Genomic DNA, 17,370 nt, shown 5'->3' with positions numbered 1-17,370 from the left:
GGTTCAAGCTCCCCTCGGTTTTCCTTTACGCAAATCCAGATAGCTGATGTTTTGAAAGAGCTGCAGAATCTGGATCTTTATAAATCTGCTGGGCTTGACAATCTGGACCCTCTCTTTTTAAAACTATCAGCTGATATTATTGCAACCCCTATTACCAGCCTATTCAACCTCTCTTTTGTTTCATGTGAGATTCCTAGAGACTGGAAAGCAGCTGCGGTCATCCCCCTTTTTAAAGGGGGAGACTCTTTAGATCCAAATTGTTATAGACCTATATCTATTCTGCCATGTCTCGCTAAAATTTTCGAAAGCCAAGTTAATAAACAGATTACAGAATATTTGGAATCCCATAGTATGTTCTCTGCTATGCAATCTGGTTTTCGTGCTGGTCATGGATGTACTTCAGCTACGCTCAAGGTACTTAACGATATTATAACCTCTATTGATAGAAGACATTATTGTGCAGCCATTTTTATCGATCTTGCCAAGGCGTTTGACTCTGTCAATCCTCACATTCTTATTGGCAGACTCAATAGCCTTGGTTTTTCAAGTGACTGCATTGCTTGGTTTTCCAACTATTTCTTAGATAGAGTTCAGTGCGTAAAATCGGATGGTCTGCTGTCCAGTCCTCTGGTAGTCTCTATGGGGGTGCCCCAAGGCTCAATTCTCGGGCCAACCCTATTCTCTATATACATTAATGATGTTGCTAGGGCTGCTGGTGATTCGCTGATCCATTTGTATGCAGATGACACCATTTTATATACATCTGGCCCCTCTTTAGATTCTGTATTGATTAACCTTCAAACTAGTTTTAATGCCATACAATACGCTTTCCGTGATCTTCAACTGCTTTTAAACGCTAGTAAGACCAAATGCATGCTTTTTAATCGAACACTGCCCATAGCGGCAAACCAGGCTACCATCACTACTCTTGACGGGGCTGACCTAGAGTATGTGGACTCTTACAAATATTTAGGTGTCTGGTTAGACTGTAAACTTAACTTCCAGATTCATATAAACTACCTCCAATCCAAAATTAAATCTAGAATTGGCTTTCTATTTCGTCACAAAGCATCCTTCACTTATGCTGCCAAATATGTCCTTGTAAAACTTACTATTTTACCAATCTTTGATTTTGGAGATGTTATCTATAATATAGCCTCCAAAACTCTGCTTACTAAACTGGACGTTATTTATCATAGTGCTATCCGTTTTGTTACCAAAGCTTACACTGCTCATCATTGCGATCTTTACTCTTCTATTGGTTGGCCATCACTATATACTCGTCGCCGTATTCATTGGCTTCAAGTTATTTACAAGTCTTTACTAGGCATCTCTCCGCCCTATCTTAGCTCCCTGGTAACTATAGCAACATCTACACGTAGTACGCGCTTCGCCAGGTATATTTTATTGGCTGTCCCTAAAGCTTATACCTCTTTTGGTCGCCGTTCCTTCCAGTTCTCTGCTGCCTATGACTGGAATGAATTGCAAAAATCTTTGAAACTAGAGGTTCCAATTTCTTTAACTGATTTTAAGCATCAGCTGTCAAAATTGTTTACTGATCACTGTACCTGTTTATAGCCTCTTATTTATTTATTTATTTTTGTGTATTTTAGTATTCTTAGTTGCACTTTATTGTTTGCATTTTCATATTTTCAATGTTGATTTAGCGTAAATCTGTAATTTATTTTATTACTATGGCCTATTTATTTCCCTACTTTTTTAATATATTGTATATTGTATTATATTTTGTTTCTTTCTGTATATGGATTGGTTTATTGATTGTATGTTTATTTATTTTTATGTGTAACTTTATGTTGTTGTTTTCGTCGCACTGTTTAGCCTTGTCTTGGCCAGGTCGCAGTTGTAAATGAGAACTTGTTCTCAACTGATTTTATCTGGTTAAACAAAGGTTAAATAAAAAATAAAATAAAAAATAAATATAAGAGTTCGTGGCGTAGCTGTCAATCAGATGCGCTCTCTGCGTTTTCTTTGATTTGCTGATAGAACGGTTAAAAACAAGATTTATTTAAAATGTAAATAATATCAAGACCCTCGATCACGTCATGATTCTGTCGTGCAGCGCTCAAAACTGTGGACAACATGAGCAGGTTCCCTCGTAAAAAAAAAAAACTTTTTTTGAACTGGCTCATTTAAAAAATCTATCCGAACGATTTTTTTTTCGTGGAAACAAATCAGACTTATAATAACTATTAGCAAGCAAGAGGCAAATTGCATGCACCCTTTATCTCAGACGAGTTTAGAAATGATTCTTTTTTTATTGGTGACCGAGATATGTAGCTTTCATGGGATGCAGCCTTTCGTTTGAGGCACCTAATTATAAGTTTTGCTGAACTGAAAACGGCTCTGAATGAGGAGTCGATTCCCCTCATGGGATCGATTCCAAACGTTGGAATCGACTCTCGATTCCCAATGCCTCGGAATCGAGGAATCGATTCTTTTTGGAGTCGATTCCCAGCCCCAGCGTTAGTTCCAACGTCGTTAGCGAGGTAAGGTGAAAGTAGTGAAACATTTATTATTTGACAACTGTTTTACAATAGAAATGTTAGCCGACCGACAGTTATATATTCAACAATGCAAACTACTCGACGTTTTCTCAAATATGCCCGATTTGAATCGAAAAAATTGCGTCATTTACATTTCGTGTAATTCCTAACTGAATGTGACGGAAAAAAAAGTTTGTGTTTTCTTCGACATATTAGGAATACAAGTGTGAACGTGTAAATATTTAAGTATTATTTGTTAATTGTTAAAATCCTTACTTCCATTCTAGAATTAAACCTAGCATTTCCTTCGCTGTTCTATTCCTTTATAACACTTTATATATAACGTTACATCCAGTGTACAAGACATGGTTATGGCCTTGCTGCATCATCTTGCTCAGACCATAGGGCTCAGACAGACAGACAGAAAACTGTAGATACTTGGAAATAATATTTCATGCTTTTAAATTAACAGCCATAGTCAGCGAAATTTAGCCAGTGAGTCATTTATTTAGTTATTTATTTTCAATACAATGTTGAAAATAGTCAGTTTTTACTGTAAACTGTTTTGGTATCATTATTCTTCAGAATATCTTATTTTGTGCTTAACAGAAGCAAGAAACTGATACATGTTTGAAACAACGTGATGGTGAGTAAAATTTACCGAATTTTTGTTGCATCATCCAGGGTCAGTTACTAAAAATATAGGGTCAAGATTCATCTAACCTTAATTCCTAACTAAATGTGGCGAGACAAGAAGCGTTTTTGTGTTTTCGACATATTAGGCATAGAAATAAGAGTGAGCGTGTCAATATTTAAGTATTATTTGGTATGGTTATGGCCTTGCTGCATCAGACAGACACAAGATTGTAAATGCTTGGAAATAATATTTCACGGTTTTAAATTAAAGTTGGCGAAATTTAGCCAGTGAGTCATTTATATATATATTTTTTTCCATATAATAGAAGTCAATGGTTACCATAAACAGTTTTCCTACCAGCATACTTCAGAATATCTTCTTCTGAGCTCAACAGAAGAAAGAAACTGATACAGATTTGGAGTAAATTTTTGGAAATTGAGATTTATACAGCATTAAAAAAAGCTGAATAAATAAGCTTTCCATTGTTTTATGGTTTGTTGGAATAGGATAATATTTTGCCGAGATACAACTCTTTGAAAATCTGGAATCTAAGAGTGCAAAAAAATCAAAATATTGGGAAAATCACCTTTAAAGTTGTCCAAATGAAGTTCTTAGAAATGCATATTACTAATCAAAAATTAAGTTTTAATATATTTACAGTAGGAAATTCACAAAATAACTTCATGGAACAAGATCTTTACTTCATATCCTAATGATTTTTGGCATAAAAGAAAAATTGATCATTTTGACCCATACAATGTATTGTTGGCTATTGCTACAAATATAACCGTGCTACTTATAACTGGTTTTGTGGTCCAGGGTCACATATTGTAAATAATCTTCTTGGCATAGATCAGTCATTTTGCCTTATAAGACTCAATATATCAGCTACGGTTATTAATTTGGTCTTGTTTGTTTATGCTTGTTTGAGTCTCAAGTGGAGGACCTGCCTTTTGTGAATCACCAAAGACCACAGTTTCAGCTAAAAATCATCTTAACTGTTCAGCTAAAGAAAAACGTCACCTACATCTAGGATGGCCTGAGGTGAGTAAATTAACAGCAAGGTTTCATTTTGGGGGGAACTATTCCTTTAAGACAGTGACCTACCGCCACCTACTGGCGGTTTTAGTTTCATATTTGAAGTATTATTTTACAGTTCAATATTCAATGTTTTATGTCTTATTATTATAATTAAATGTATTAAATACATACTCCATGCAAGAATCTGCTACCAGTCAAAAGTTTTTAGACAGTAAGATTTGTTTAGTTTTTTTAAGTCTCTTCTGCTCATCAAGCCTGCATTTATTTGATCTGAAGTACAGCAAAAATAGAAACATTTAGAAATATTTTTACTAATTAAAATAACTGCTTTCCATTTGAATATGTTTTAAAATGTAATTTATTCCTGTGATTTCAAAGCTGAATTTTCAGCATTATTACTCCAGTCACATGATCAAAAATCATTCTAATATTCTAATTTACTGCTCAAAAACATTTGTTATTATTAGTATGAAAAGCTGAGTAGAATGTTTTCAGATTCTTTGATGAACCGAAAGTTCCGAAGAACAATATTCATCTGAAAAAAATGAAAGTAGTTTTAAACGCTGTGCATTCATACCACTAGAGGGCAAAAAATCACCAGCAGAACCAGGAGTCAGGATGGCCGAGCGGTCTAAGGCGCTGCGTTCAGGTCGCAGTCTCCCCTGGAGGCGTGGGTTCGAATCCCACTTCTGACAACAACATTTTTTCTCTAGTAGGTGAATAGGACTGTTCCCACAGCTGACGTATGCTCAGCACAGCGACCAAAGGTCATTTTATACCTCGTGAAGAGTTGAGGAAGGAAACAGCAAAACTAGCAAAAATACACAACGTGAAACTTTTACATCAGATCGCCAGATGTGTGGCCAGAAATGAACTGAGTCAACAACCGCAGAACAAAAATGACTGTTGTGCAGGTTAGTGAAGGACATTAAGACATTAATTAAAAATTATTTTGTCATTTTTTAAAACGTGAGTGGTTCAAAGCAAGAAGTTCAATGTTCATTGCGTACAGGAAGATTATTTGGCATGTAATAAATAGTCTCATAATTTAATTATGAATGTTAAAAATAGCCATTACTTACATATACAGTACACACTACCATTCAAAAGTTTTTGAAAAGTAAGATTTTTATTTTATTTTTGTATTTTTTAAAGAAGTCTCTTCTATGCACTCATCCTGCATTTATTTGATCCAAAGTACAGCAAAAACAGTTAAATATTTGAAATATTTGTACTATTTGAAATAACCGTTTTCTATTTGAAGATATTTTAAAATGTCATTTATTCCTGTGATTTCAAAGCTGAATTTTGATTCTTTGATTTGATCCTTGAGAAATCATTGTAATATTCTAATCTGCTGCTCAATAAACATTTATTGTTATTATGTTGAAAAGATATAATTGTTTCAGGTTTCGTTGATGAATAGTACGTTCAGAAGAACATAATTTATCTGAAATAGAAATCTTTTGTAATGTGTATAATGTGTGTATAGTGTATGTTACAAAGGCTTTTTATTTCATATGAATGCTGATCTTTGGATCGTTCTATTCGTCAACAAATCCTACAGATATACTCAACTGTTTTAAATATTCATAATAGTAATAATAAATGTTTCTTGAACAGCAAATCGAATGATTTCTGAAGGATCATGTGACACTAAAGACTGGAGTAATGATGCTGAAAATTTAGCTTTGATCACAGGAATAAATGACATTTTAAAATCAACTCAAATAGAAAGAAGTTATTTTAAATAGTAAAAATATTTAAAAATTGTGCTGTTTTTGCTGTACTTTGGATCAAATAAATGCAGGCTTGGTGAGCAGAAGAGACTTATTTAAAAATCTTACTGTTTAAAAACTGTTGACTGGTAGTGTATATATCCTGAGAAACTACTATAAGCTAAATGACATTAAAAAAAGAGATGTGATTTTTGTGTAAGTTGTTTTTTACTTGTAATGTCTGTACATGTACAATATCCTCTTCTGTCAGTGACTCTGACATTTTTAATCTTTAAATGCTTTTTAGTCCCCCGTTTCTATTGTTATGTCTTGTTTCCCTTTTACAAGAGGAAGGTAGAGGGTTCTCACTTTATTATTCTTACTGAAGTTATTTATTACTTAGATAAACATATGTATCCGCCTAACATGATCTCACTGTAAATATATTGTAGGTGTGCAAATGTGTAGAGAGACAGAGAGAGAGAGAGAATGACAGAGAGAGAGAGAGAGAGAGAGGGAGGGTGTGAACGACACACAGAAAACTTTTATCTGTTCAGGCGGAGTTGCTAGGCAGGGACAACACCTGCATTACCTGTTCTGGTGCGTCTCCACTAAGGTACATTATTTCCTTTTTCTATTTCAAGTTACATTTTTATACACACAACTGTTCATACTGAAAAGAAATGGCAGATTTTCCTGGGAAGGTCAGCACCCAGACCAGCTCCAGTGAACCTCAGAGAACTTCTGGAATCATGGGAATGGTAGACATGAACTTCCTCAAGAGCATTCCTGGTATCCTACTTATGGCTGAGATTGTGAGTTGGAAAAACTTTATATGCTTTCTCATATGTTCAAGTGTTTTATACTTTGTAGCTTCTTAAAAACAATTGATTTCTCCTTTCATAGTACTCTCACACTCTTTCTTTGCAGTTTTAAAAAAAAATGAGACTGTGTAGGTATTGGTTGATAAAATGAAACTAACTGGGCTCGGCGTGTGCTATGGATTATGGTCATAATTCTTCATACTAGGATATGCTTGCAAAGGGTTTGTGTAGCGGTGGATGTAGCATTCACAATATGATTCACATATTGTGCATTAAGTGTGCTCCTAGTAGGGCTGGGCAATTTGGCTTAGAATCAAAATCTCGATTAATTGAACATTTTAACCCGATTACGATTAATGAACGATTATTTTATTTATTAATAAAATTATATTTAATTATATTTATATAATAATTATTTTTTTGCCCTCATAGTTCACTGACAAGTTTTGTACAGTAAATATGTTCACATATTACAAGCGAGAGATTTTTGGATGAAGGGTGCATTACTTGATTTTAAAATAATTGAAGAAAACACACTATCTACGATCTATGATTATTAATTGAACATCAGTGTTGAACAACTGAAATTAAAGCAAGCATTGCTTAAAACGAAAAGTCACATTTTTCTTAAATTAGTGAAAATAAATAACTTGCACTATTGGAAACAAAATAAATAATTTTCAATGTTTTTCATATTAAAAGTAGAAAATAAGCAGTATCTCCTCTAAATAAAATTACCCTTGTATATCCTGTAAATACTTTTTACTGTATAAATACTGTTTAAGCTCTCCATCGACATGTCGGCGGAATAACGTAACGGAGCGCTTGTGTTTTTTAAAGGGAAAGTAATTGAAATAATCTTCCTGGAAAAATTTTAACGATTATAGGTTCTGAATGTCGATTTCGATTATTTTTCGATTAATCGCCCAGCCCTAGCTCCTAGGCTTTAGGAACATTACAACTGCATTCAAAATGTATGAACATGCAGTAATCAGAACAAAGTGTACAGAAATATACGTACTTGACCGTAATATAAAGTACTGATTAAACTGTACATTGAAAGTCAGTATTTATGATGTTTATTGTATTATCATCTTACTGGTTATTGGGTCAATAACCATAATAAAACACTCCCCTCAATACAAATACATTATTTGCCATTTATAAATCAGTAGATGTAAATGTAATATCACTAAACTTAAGTGAATATTTGACCTGAGATGTGGCTGTTATTCTGTTGAGCAAGTCACATTTGTTGTTTGTAGGTATCTTGTGTCAGACACATAGCCTGAAATCTGAGAGCTTTATCAGATAAATAATACATCATGAACTTTTGATATTCTTTGTACGAATGAATAACATCATCTGTTTGTGTATGTAAAGAAGATTACTTATTTTTAGTTTATAAGTATGTGAACAGATATACATCAGTACTTCCAACATATTATATTAATTGTTGACAGTGTTCCGTGTTAAATGTTTTTGGGAGGTTACGTCTCGGGTGAGACCTACCAGGATGATTCACACTTACATTATTTTTATTTTAACGCTCAAGTGTTTCAAAGCATGTTTCTCATTGTGCAAGCTCTGATGTCATCTAAATTAAATGCAACACCCTTAAGTTAAGAAAAGCCTTAGTGATAATGCGCCAACAAATATAACGAAGGGTTTTCCTGACTTAAAGGATTAATTTTTCCAAAATGAAAAATTCTGTAATTATTTACTCACCCTCTTGTCCTTCCAAATCTTTGGCACAAAAAAAGATATTTTGAAAAATGTCTCTGCTTTTTGTCCATATGAAGAAAATCAATGGGGTCCAATACTGTTTTGGAGCCACTAACTTTTACCGGGTACTTTCAAAATATCTCTTTCAAGTTACACAAAAGAAAGAAAAAAAGTCATACAGATTTAGAATGACACAAGATGAACAAATGATGACCGAATTTTCATTTTAAGGTGAACTAACTCTTTAAAGAATTAGTACCAAAAATGTAAACTACTCACTGCCTTGTCATCCAAGATGTTCATGTCTTTCTTTCTTCAGTCATAAAGAAATTATATTTTTGAGGAAAACATTTCAGGAATTTTCTCCATATAGTGGACTTCCATGGTGCCCATGAGTTTAAATTTCCAAAATTCAGTTTAAATGCAACTTCAAAGGGCTCTAAGCCGTGGATGAAGGGTCTTATCTAGTGAAACGATCGGTTATTTTCGACAAAAATGTTAGACAGTTAGTTTTTCGACATAGCCTAACTGTATTGAACTGGAGTGCACTGAGTACGCCTGCGCATCACAGAGCTAGACAAGATGAGCATTTGTGGTTGAAAGGTGAATAAATGGTATTTTAAAAATTTGTTTTGTTTTTACAAATTTTAATAACTAATCGTTCGATTGGTAAGATCCTTCTTCCTCGGCTCGGATTGTTTCAAGCCTTTTGAAACTGCATTTAAACTACAGCTTGGAACTTTAAACTCGCAGTTACTATATGGTCCACTATATGGAGATAATTCCTGAAATGTTTTCCTCAAAAAACAAAATGAATAACATGAACATCTTGGATGACAAAGGGGGAGTAAATTATCTGTTCATTTTTGTTCTGGAAGTAAAGTGTCTGTGTTTTGTCAGTGGTGTTTAACATATGTTCATCTCCATCTTCTATTCAGTTTGTTGGGTTACTGGTGTGGGCGTTGATCGCCAGTACCAGCTACACCTCACATCCTGCTTATGGTTGGGTGTTGTTTGTCAGCGTGACGCTGTGGCTCCTGAGCATTGCCCTGTTTGTAGTGCTCTTGCTGAGGCTTTATGAGAGACTACCCTCAGTGCCCTGGCCTTTGGTGGTGAGATACTTACTCCCCTCTAATAGCTTATATTATTTGATTTTGTCAGTTAAATCAAGTTTGTAACCCTGTCTTCTTCTCTTCCTTGTAGCTCTTGGTGTTCTATGTAGTTGCAGCTGTTCTATATGTAACTGCATTTTTGGCTGATGCAGTAACCGTCCCAGGCCAATGGTCTGCCTGGCATGGTCATCTTGGAGCTTCTGCAGTAAGTGAAAACACTACAGCCATTCACAAATCACAAATGCTATAAGCTGAGAAAGGTGTCTATCCTACCTCATTTCTAAAGTAAAGTCAGGCTTGTCTGTGTAACATCCGCTGATAACAGCATGGTATCACACTGCTCAGCCAGATCAGGCGATTCAAATGTCAGTAATGCTCTCTAGTACTATCTAACAAACATTTAAACTATACTGTTTAAAAGTTTTGGAGTAGTGTGATTTTTCTCAAGAAATCAATACTCAAAGAACCATGAAAAAAAGGTATCTAGTAAAATATTAAAGGGACAGTTCACCCAAAAAACCCTCAAGCCATCCTAGGTGTATATGACTTTCTTCTTTCAGACAATTAAAGTTATATTAAAACTTTCCTGGCTCTTCCAAGATTTATAATGGAAGTGAATGGCTGTTGAGATTTTGAAGCAAAATAAAGTACATTCATCCATCATAAAAAGTACTCCACTCAGCTCCGGGCGGTTAATAAAGGCCTTCTAAAGCGAAGTAAGAAAAATATGCATATTTCAAACTTTATAAACTGTAATATCGAGCTTCACAAGAGAGTGTCCATTTTTGATTGAACTATCCCTTTAAGCAACAAACCTTTTAACACTAATAAATAATAATAATAAATGTTTCTTGAACACCAAAACAGCATCTTAGAATGAATTTCTGAGGAATCATGTGACACTAAAGACTGGAGTAATGATGCTGAAAATTTAGCTTTGCCATGACAGAAATAAATCACATTTTAAAAAAAGATTAAAATGGAAAACATTTATTTTAAACTGTGATAATATTTTAGAAAATTTTTCAAATAAAATTTAGATCAAATAAATGAACCTTACTGAGCGTGAGACGCATTTTTCAAAAACATTAAGAATTCATACCGACTTGAAACGTTTATATATTAGTGTAGACAGCTTTCAAAAAATGAATCATTAATAATAATAATCAATACGTTTTAAGACAGAACATCTAATCTGAAGCAGGGCCTTCGCTTATGTGTTTAAAGCATTATTCATCACTCACGGAAATACTCAATACAGTATTGTAGATCAAATAAAAGGCTTTTAATAGAAGGTTAAAATGTGAAACTGTCAGGTGAGTTCAAAAGCAAAGCTGTAAACTGCTGTGTGTTTTATAGGGCTTTAAAAGACACATCGACCAGAGTCCAGATTAAATTGTGCAGTAAGCGCATGACAAACCTGTCATGCTTTGAGTGGAGGAGTGTAATCACAGTTTATACCTCCTCCATGTGTAAAGGTCAAAATCTTAAGTTTCCAAGTTATTACAACATATCTACTCAATGGCTGTTTATATACTTTCCTGTAAAACAGTTATATGCCCTGAAATCATTTATCTGTTGTTTAACTTGTATTAAGGATTAAGTTTTTAAAGGGACAGTTCACAAAAATGAACATTTATTTACTCATATTACACACATTACTCACATCTTTTATTGAATGAGAAAAAAAATATTTTGCAAACTGTATACTTATACTTCAGTGCAAAATGTAAGATGTGTATACATCTTTTCTTGCAGTTCTTTGCCATAGTGGTGACCCTGTTATATGGAGCTAGCAGCTACTTTGCCTATTTGGACTGGAGGGGTCAAGGGCAAAACGCAGCGGCGAGTACCGTGCCCGTGTAGACCATCCTCTGATGAACATTCTCAGTTACTATGTGAGGACACTTCGAAGGGGATATTGCTCAGATTATTTGGCATTGCTGAAAATCCTCTTCAGGAACGTCGGACAACGCTTCTGTATAACGGTGGCCAGCGTAATTGCTTTGATGGTTTATAACATGGACATTGTGTGTATGCTTATGTGCAGCAGGCATGGGGTCAGTAAGATTTTTTACTCAGGAAGGATGCATTGAATTGATCAAAAGAAAATTTCTATTTACAAAAATACTGTTCTTTTGAATTTCCTACTCATCAAGTGGTTCTGAATAAAAAATGTACCATCGCTTCCAGAAAAAAAGACAGCTTTACCCTCACAGGAATAAATTACATTTTAAATTGTAATAACATTTCACTATTTTGAACAAATAAATGCAAGATTTATAAATGCAATAAATCTTACTAGCCCCAACTTTTAAGCAATAGTGTACTATTTTTCTAAGATACACTAAATGGTGAGGTTCTTGTATTATTATAACATATGCTTAAGAATGTAACTAATTGTTTTGAGCATAATGTTTTGATAAAATATAATTAAAGAACCACTGTATTTATTTATTTCATACACAGGCTCAAAAAGGTCTTTATATACAAATAATAAACAAATATACATAATTACGCAACATTCTTCTAGTAAGAACAACACATTCTTTTAAGTAAAGAAAGGAGTTAAAAAGGCTGAAATTTGTACTGTATACATCTACAAAACTATGTATTATTTTGGAAAGCTCTTTTAAATCCTTTCCTTCTCAAAAGATCTGAGAGCCATCCAAAACAAGGACTCAACATCACATTAAAAAGAATGAAAAAATATGAGATTATTTGCTTTTTTTCTGGTAACTGTATAAACACCATATTTCACCTGGGTCCTATACATGAAAAAAGGGTCTTTTAGAACTGTTGTCATATCGGGCACATAGTATAATACTTTTGTAATGAAAGCCCTTTATGATTGTCAAGTGAAAGGAATTATTTTAGTATATAACGATAGTCAAAAGTTTACATACACCTTGCAGAATCTGCAAAGTGTTAATTATTTGACCAAAATAAAAGGGATCATACAAAATGCATGCTATTTTTGATTTAGTTTTGACCTGAATAAGATATTTCACATAAAAGATGTTTAAATATAGTCCACAAGAGAAAATAAGTTTACATATACTTGATTCTTTATAATGTGTTGTTACCTGAATGATCCACAGCTGTTTTTTGTTTAGCGATAGCTGTTCACAAGTCCCTTCTTTGTCCTGAACAGTTAAACTGCCCACTGTTCTTCAGAAAAATCCAGGTCCCACAATTTTTTTTTTTTTTTAGCATTTCTGTTTTTGAACCCTTTCCAATAACGACTGTATGATTTTGAGAGTCCCTCAGTTGTCCTCAGTCTGAAAAGATGGATCTTACAATCATACAGTCATTGTTGGAAAGGGTTGAGATGCACAAAAATGCTGAAAAACCAAAGAATTTGTGGGACCTGAAGGTTTTTTTCTAAAGAACAGCAGGCAGTTTAACTCTTCAGGACAAACAAGGGACTCATGAACAACTATCACTAGAATCAAATGTGTAAAATGTTGAATGGGGTCCTTTTTTATAAATTCAACTATTACTTTCTCTTCTGGACTATATAAACGTCATGTATGTGAAACGTCTTATTCAGGTCAGTACTAAATAAAAAAAATAACATGCATTTTGTATGATCCCTCTTGTCTTGGTAAAATAATTAACATTTTGCAGATTCTGCAAGTGTTTAACCATTAAAAGGAAGGGGTTCTATATGAAAATGTGGAATAAAGTGGCAGCTTTGAGATATTCACATACAGCTTTCTACATCAGTGTTTTTCTGCGGTGTAGGCTATGAAAGACTGATCCAGACTGAGTCTGGATATTGTGCCAGATCATATGAATACTGTGTCAGAAGAGTCACTCCGGATAAGCTGACAGTTAACCTGAATGCTACGTTTAAACATTAACCTAAATTAAACACCAACTCCCTTCGGTCAAGTTAGCATTATAGTGGCTGTTTGTTTTTGGGATGTATTGGAAAGGAATTTTCAATAAATATTTATCATTTTAAATGGGAATAATCATATGTGATCAAGTTCATTTACATGAAATGCCCATTGGTTCAGCTGGATTGCGAGGCCATGCTTGAGGTCAGAGGAGAAGCAGAAGCAGAATTTAAAGACTTCACCACCAATCCGGTACTAAGGTCCAATCCTCTACCCTCCTTTTCCTATAAAATAAAGGCAGCAAATGAGTGTCTGTCACAATGAGTTTCTGGTTTATAGCTTCGGTTCATGGTAGTAGAAAAATAGGCCAAAGTTTTATCATAGCAGGTGATTACGTTTCGGGTTGGGTCTGAGCCGTAACATTCCAAATACACATTTTTTTTACATTATGAATCCTATATTTTGTAGTATGAAGACAAAAAGATTTTACTTACTGCTCTGTAATCAATGAACATCTCTTTAAAGGCCATAAAGTCAGTGAAAGTGAGCAGCATGTCAAGTATGTCACCTGAGACTTCATCTTTGTGCTGTCTAACAGAGACAAGGATTACAAATAAACAGAAAAGTCGTTTAGCTCACAATTATAGATTAATGTTTGATTGAAATACCATTTATGTAAATGCCTCCATCTAGTGGTAAATTATGTGTATAACAAGACATTTTAGACCAAGGGTTTTAAAAAATAAAATAAAATAAAAAATAAATAAACAACTAACAGTACTAAAGTGAGTAGAAAAAGGTAGAAAAAGCTAAAGGTGTTTTACACAGTCAAAAGTTTCTGAAATGTAAGGTTTTTCATGTTTTTTAAAGAAGTCTCTTCACCAAGCCTGCATTTATTTGATCCAAAGTACAGCAAAAACAGTACAATTTTGAAATATATTTACCAAAATAACTTTCCTATTTGAATATATTTTAAAATTTTTATTCCTGTGATCAAAGCTACATTTTCAGCATCATTACTCCAGTCTTCAGTGTCACATGATCCTTTAGAAATCATTCTAATATGCTGATTTACTGTTCAAGACTTTTTATTATTATGATATCATTAGTGCAAAAAAAATACTGTGTAAGTCACTGTCAAACCTGACCACTATCCACCTTTTTCTTCAATGCGGAAGGAAGCCTATTGTTTGGAAATTCCAGTAAACGGTAAAACTGTTTGGACTACAAACCAGCATGCTCATAATTAAAATAAGACATTAAAATAATATAAGACACACCAATTTGCAATATCAAGCAGCAGTTTCGTACAGCTAAAAATAGCTGGACGCGGATGAGACCCATAAAATTTAAAAATGGCAGTGCCCGCTCTTACGGGAAAAAAAAGGTGGATACTCTGGCCCAGAAAAAGAGATGAATTCATATGGCATACTTAAGTGAATGGGTGAAGCCATCCATGTTGAATCCAGGAATTCGCTCTACCAACTGCTGTTCCAGATGTTTTTCTAGGATTTCAATCTGAGCAAAATGTAATAATTGACAGTTAAATACGGTAATTCCTTCACTTCAAGAGCCATAAATGTGTGATAAAACAAAGCTGAAAGTACCACATACATATTCATTAAAAATAGGTGTATAGCTGAGCTTGTTCTCCTCAGAGTCATCAAACTCAAGGTAATATTTCTCCATGAAAGACTGCTGAAGGTGTTGGAATTCATCCTCTGTGAAGAAAATGGCATGTGTCAGCTATAATTTGGTTGGGTGATTTTCATTAATACATGTCTGTGTCTCATTTCATTCCAAACCAGAAGAAATAATGGAAGAATAATAAATTACATTTTGTGTAAGGGCCATTCTACAGAATTGGTGCAAACTGTTGTCCCACAAGTAAAAACACACATCTTATTTGTTTACTAAGATCTTTTTATTATCTATTGAAACCCACAATAATATTTAAAATATCAGTAAGCTAAACATAAAATTATCATTTAGTGGGTACTTTCAGTTGGGAGGTGGCTGTTCCAAACCCTAACCCCTTAATTTAAATTTATGAACTTATTAATGATTTTGAAATAATTTTTGCATTTTATTCCACTGTTGTTTTATATTTTAATTTTGACATTTTCATGTCACTACTGAAAGCTGTTTATATGTTTTAGTCCATTGGCTGAAACTGATTTTTACTACACCCTTACATTTATGATCAGGAAATATTTATGTGTCCCTCTCTCTCATAGCTACATGGGGAGTAGATAGGCCCCTTCATTTTGGGGTGAATGTGTTCAGAAGTATTAAACATCTGTGTGTAACTTGTCACCACCAAACACCATTTTCCTATTATTAAACACTTTTTGTGAGTTATTCCATAACATTTTTTATGTGTACAACTGTTCAGAACTGTGCTAGCTAACCATGTGCTGATTAGCATCTTTGAGCTAGGTTCAAAAGTATCTAAAATTGTCACTACTGAAACTCCCTCATTGCAAAACAAAAAGTTAGTAGTTATGCAACTTTGTGTTTTTGTAGTGTTTTAATGTTACAATTGTGATGTTGTATGTGATTTTGTCGCTACAAAAACATTATTGTCACTACCGAAAATGTGCAGTCATGACTGAAACGGGATGTTAAGTCAAAAATAAAGTATACTGAATTATCAACTAAGATGTTATTATAGTGTTTGGTTCAATGTATATATAAACTAATGAATCCTTAACTTTGAAATCGGTATGATCAACCTTTTGCCTTTTACAGAGAAAACTTGGATTCAAAATTGAACAAATCTCATAAATCACACTTGAAATATTGTTAAAAACTGTACTTGTTATTGATTTACCTCTGAAAACATTTTAATAAAATAGAAAAAAATATATACATTTACAAGGAAGATGTAAGCAAAATCTTAATAGGTTAATATAACACTAAAATTAAATTATATATTACTTTGTTTTGGTAGTGACAAATTTAGGGAGAGGACAAATATTGCAAAACTGGATGTGGATGATTTTAACGTAATAACAGACATGTAAATACCCATTATAATATCCTCGATGTTCCCAATAACCATGTCAAATTCTGCATCAGCATCTGATGATCTGTAGAGGCAAAATATTATGGATAAAGAAAAAAGAAAAAGCGTAGATTCGATAAAGTTACACGCATTTCCACTCAAGAAAACAAACTAAATAACTTACTTCGAAACAGCAAAATCCTCTTCTTCCAAATTCTGCATTTCAACTATGTTCTCGCCGCCACCTAGCAAATCTTTTGGGTTTTATAGAAAGTTCAGATAGAGAGGGTTAAATAACTTTACAAAAACACAACTAGCATTTGTAATTTCGTGCGAACACATGTTACATATCTGAACATTTATGAAAGCAGTCTGCCAGATTTCCGTAAGCTAGCTGGTGAAAGTACAGGTGCATGCCTGGCCCACATTACAGCTATTAAGACGCCAGGATGGTAGTGCACACTCAAACGGTTGGATTTGTGGCGTAGGAAATGCCGTGGATTATTTTCAGTTCAAAAGTTTATCAATATTTTAAAACAATTAATTACCTGTTTCTCGAGCATCCATCATTAATCACCCGAACGTTCTTCCTGAAGTCGCTGCTGCCACGGCAACGGGAGAACGCGTACTTGTTCAAAATGTGTTCGGTAGAAAACACTTACCTTTTATTCGGTTCCGCCTCCTTGAGTTACTGGACAACGCAGAACAACCAAGCAGGAGGAATTTCCGGACCATTACACAGGGTTTGGATCTAGCTGGTCATTTTGCCCGTTCTGTTTAATGAGCTTTTATTAAGTGTTTAAAGTTGACGGAAACACATACTTTGACAAGAACATACGAAAAGCCACCACTAAACAAATCCGGTCTATTATGATTACAATACTGACCTGGGGGGTGTTAAAACATAAAGCAAGCTTACCAAATAAGTCAGGCTTATTTCAGTTAGTCTGACTTATT

General features: G+C 34.0%; 2 protein-coding genes and 1 non-coding gene across 4 annotated transcripts; 2 read left to right on the top strand and 1 right to left on the bottom strand.

Moving 5' to 3' along the window:
* Positions 1–4,794: 4,794 nt before the first annotated feature.
* trnal-cag (transfer RNA leucine (anticodon CAG)) lies at positions 4,795–4,877 on the top strand. Its single transcript has one exon. It is a non-coding gene; the product is annotated as a tRNA-Leu (tRNA).
* Positions 4,878–4,945: 68 nt separating this feature from the next.
* On the top strand, positions 4,946–12,002 carry pllp (plasmolipin). 2 transcript variants are annotated; one of them, XM_073850793.1, is made up of 5 exons: positions 4,946–5,096; positions 6,545–6,715; positions 9,388–9,561; positions 9,653–9,766; positions 11,320–12,002. In XM_073850793.1, exons 2-5 carry the CDS (start codon positions 6,584–6,586, stop codon positions 11,425–11,427), a joined length of 528 nt encoding a protein of 175 aa, XP_073706894.1. In that variant the 5' UTR covers positions 4,946–5,096; positions 6,545–6,583; the 3' UTR covers positions 11,428–12,002. The 2 variants fall into 2 exon arrangements, with proteins under 2 accessions (XP_073706894.1, XP_073706895.1); XM_073850794.1 differs by lacking the exon at positions 4,946–5,096 and adding an exon at positions 6,381–6,516 and having other exon boundaries at positions 6,591–6,715.
* Positions 12,003–12,273: 271 nt separating this feature from the next.
* On the bottom strand, positions 12,274–17,023 carry arl2bp (ADP-ribosylation factor-like 2 binding protein). The gene is made up of 7 exons (XM_073850792.1): positions 16,962–17,023; positions 16,598–16,667; positions 16,437–16,498; positions 15,021–15,127; positions 14,839–14,924; positions 13,901–13,997; positions 12,274–13,690 (listed from the first exon to the last, which is right to left on the bottom strand). The coding sequence occupies exons 1-7, from the start codon at positions 16,981–16,983 to the stop codon at positions 13,583–13,585; spliced, it is 552 nt and encodes a 183-aa protein (XP_073706893.1). The 5' UTR covers positions 16,984–17,023; the 3' UTR covers positions 12,274–13,582.
* Between the last annotated feature and the right edge of the window lie 347 nt (positions 17,024–17,370).

This window comes from Garra rufa, chromosome 11 (assembly GCF_049309525.1).
Source record: "Garra rufa chromosome 11, GarRuf1.0, whole genome shotgun sequence".
NCBI lineage: Eukaryota > Metazoa > Chordata > Actinopteri > Cypriniformes > Cyprinidae > Garra > Garra rufa.
The sequence above is the reverse complement of the archived record's forward strand: the minus strand, read 5'-3'. Positions and strand labels throughout refer to the sequence as shown.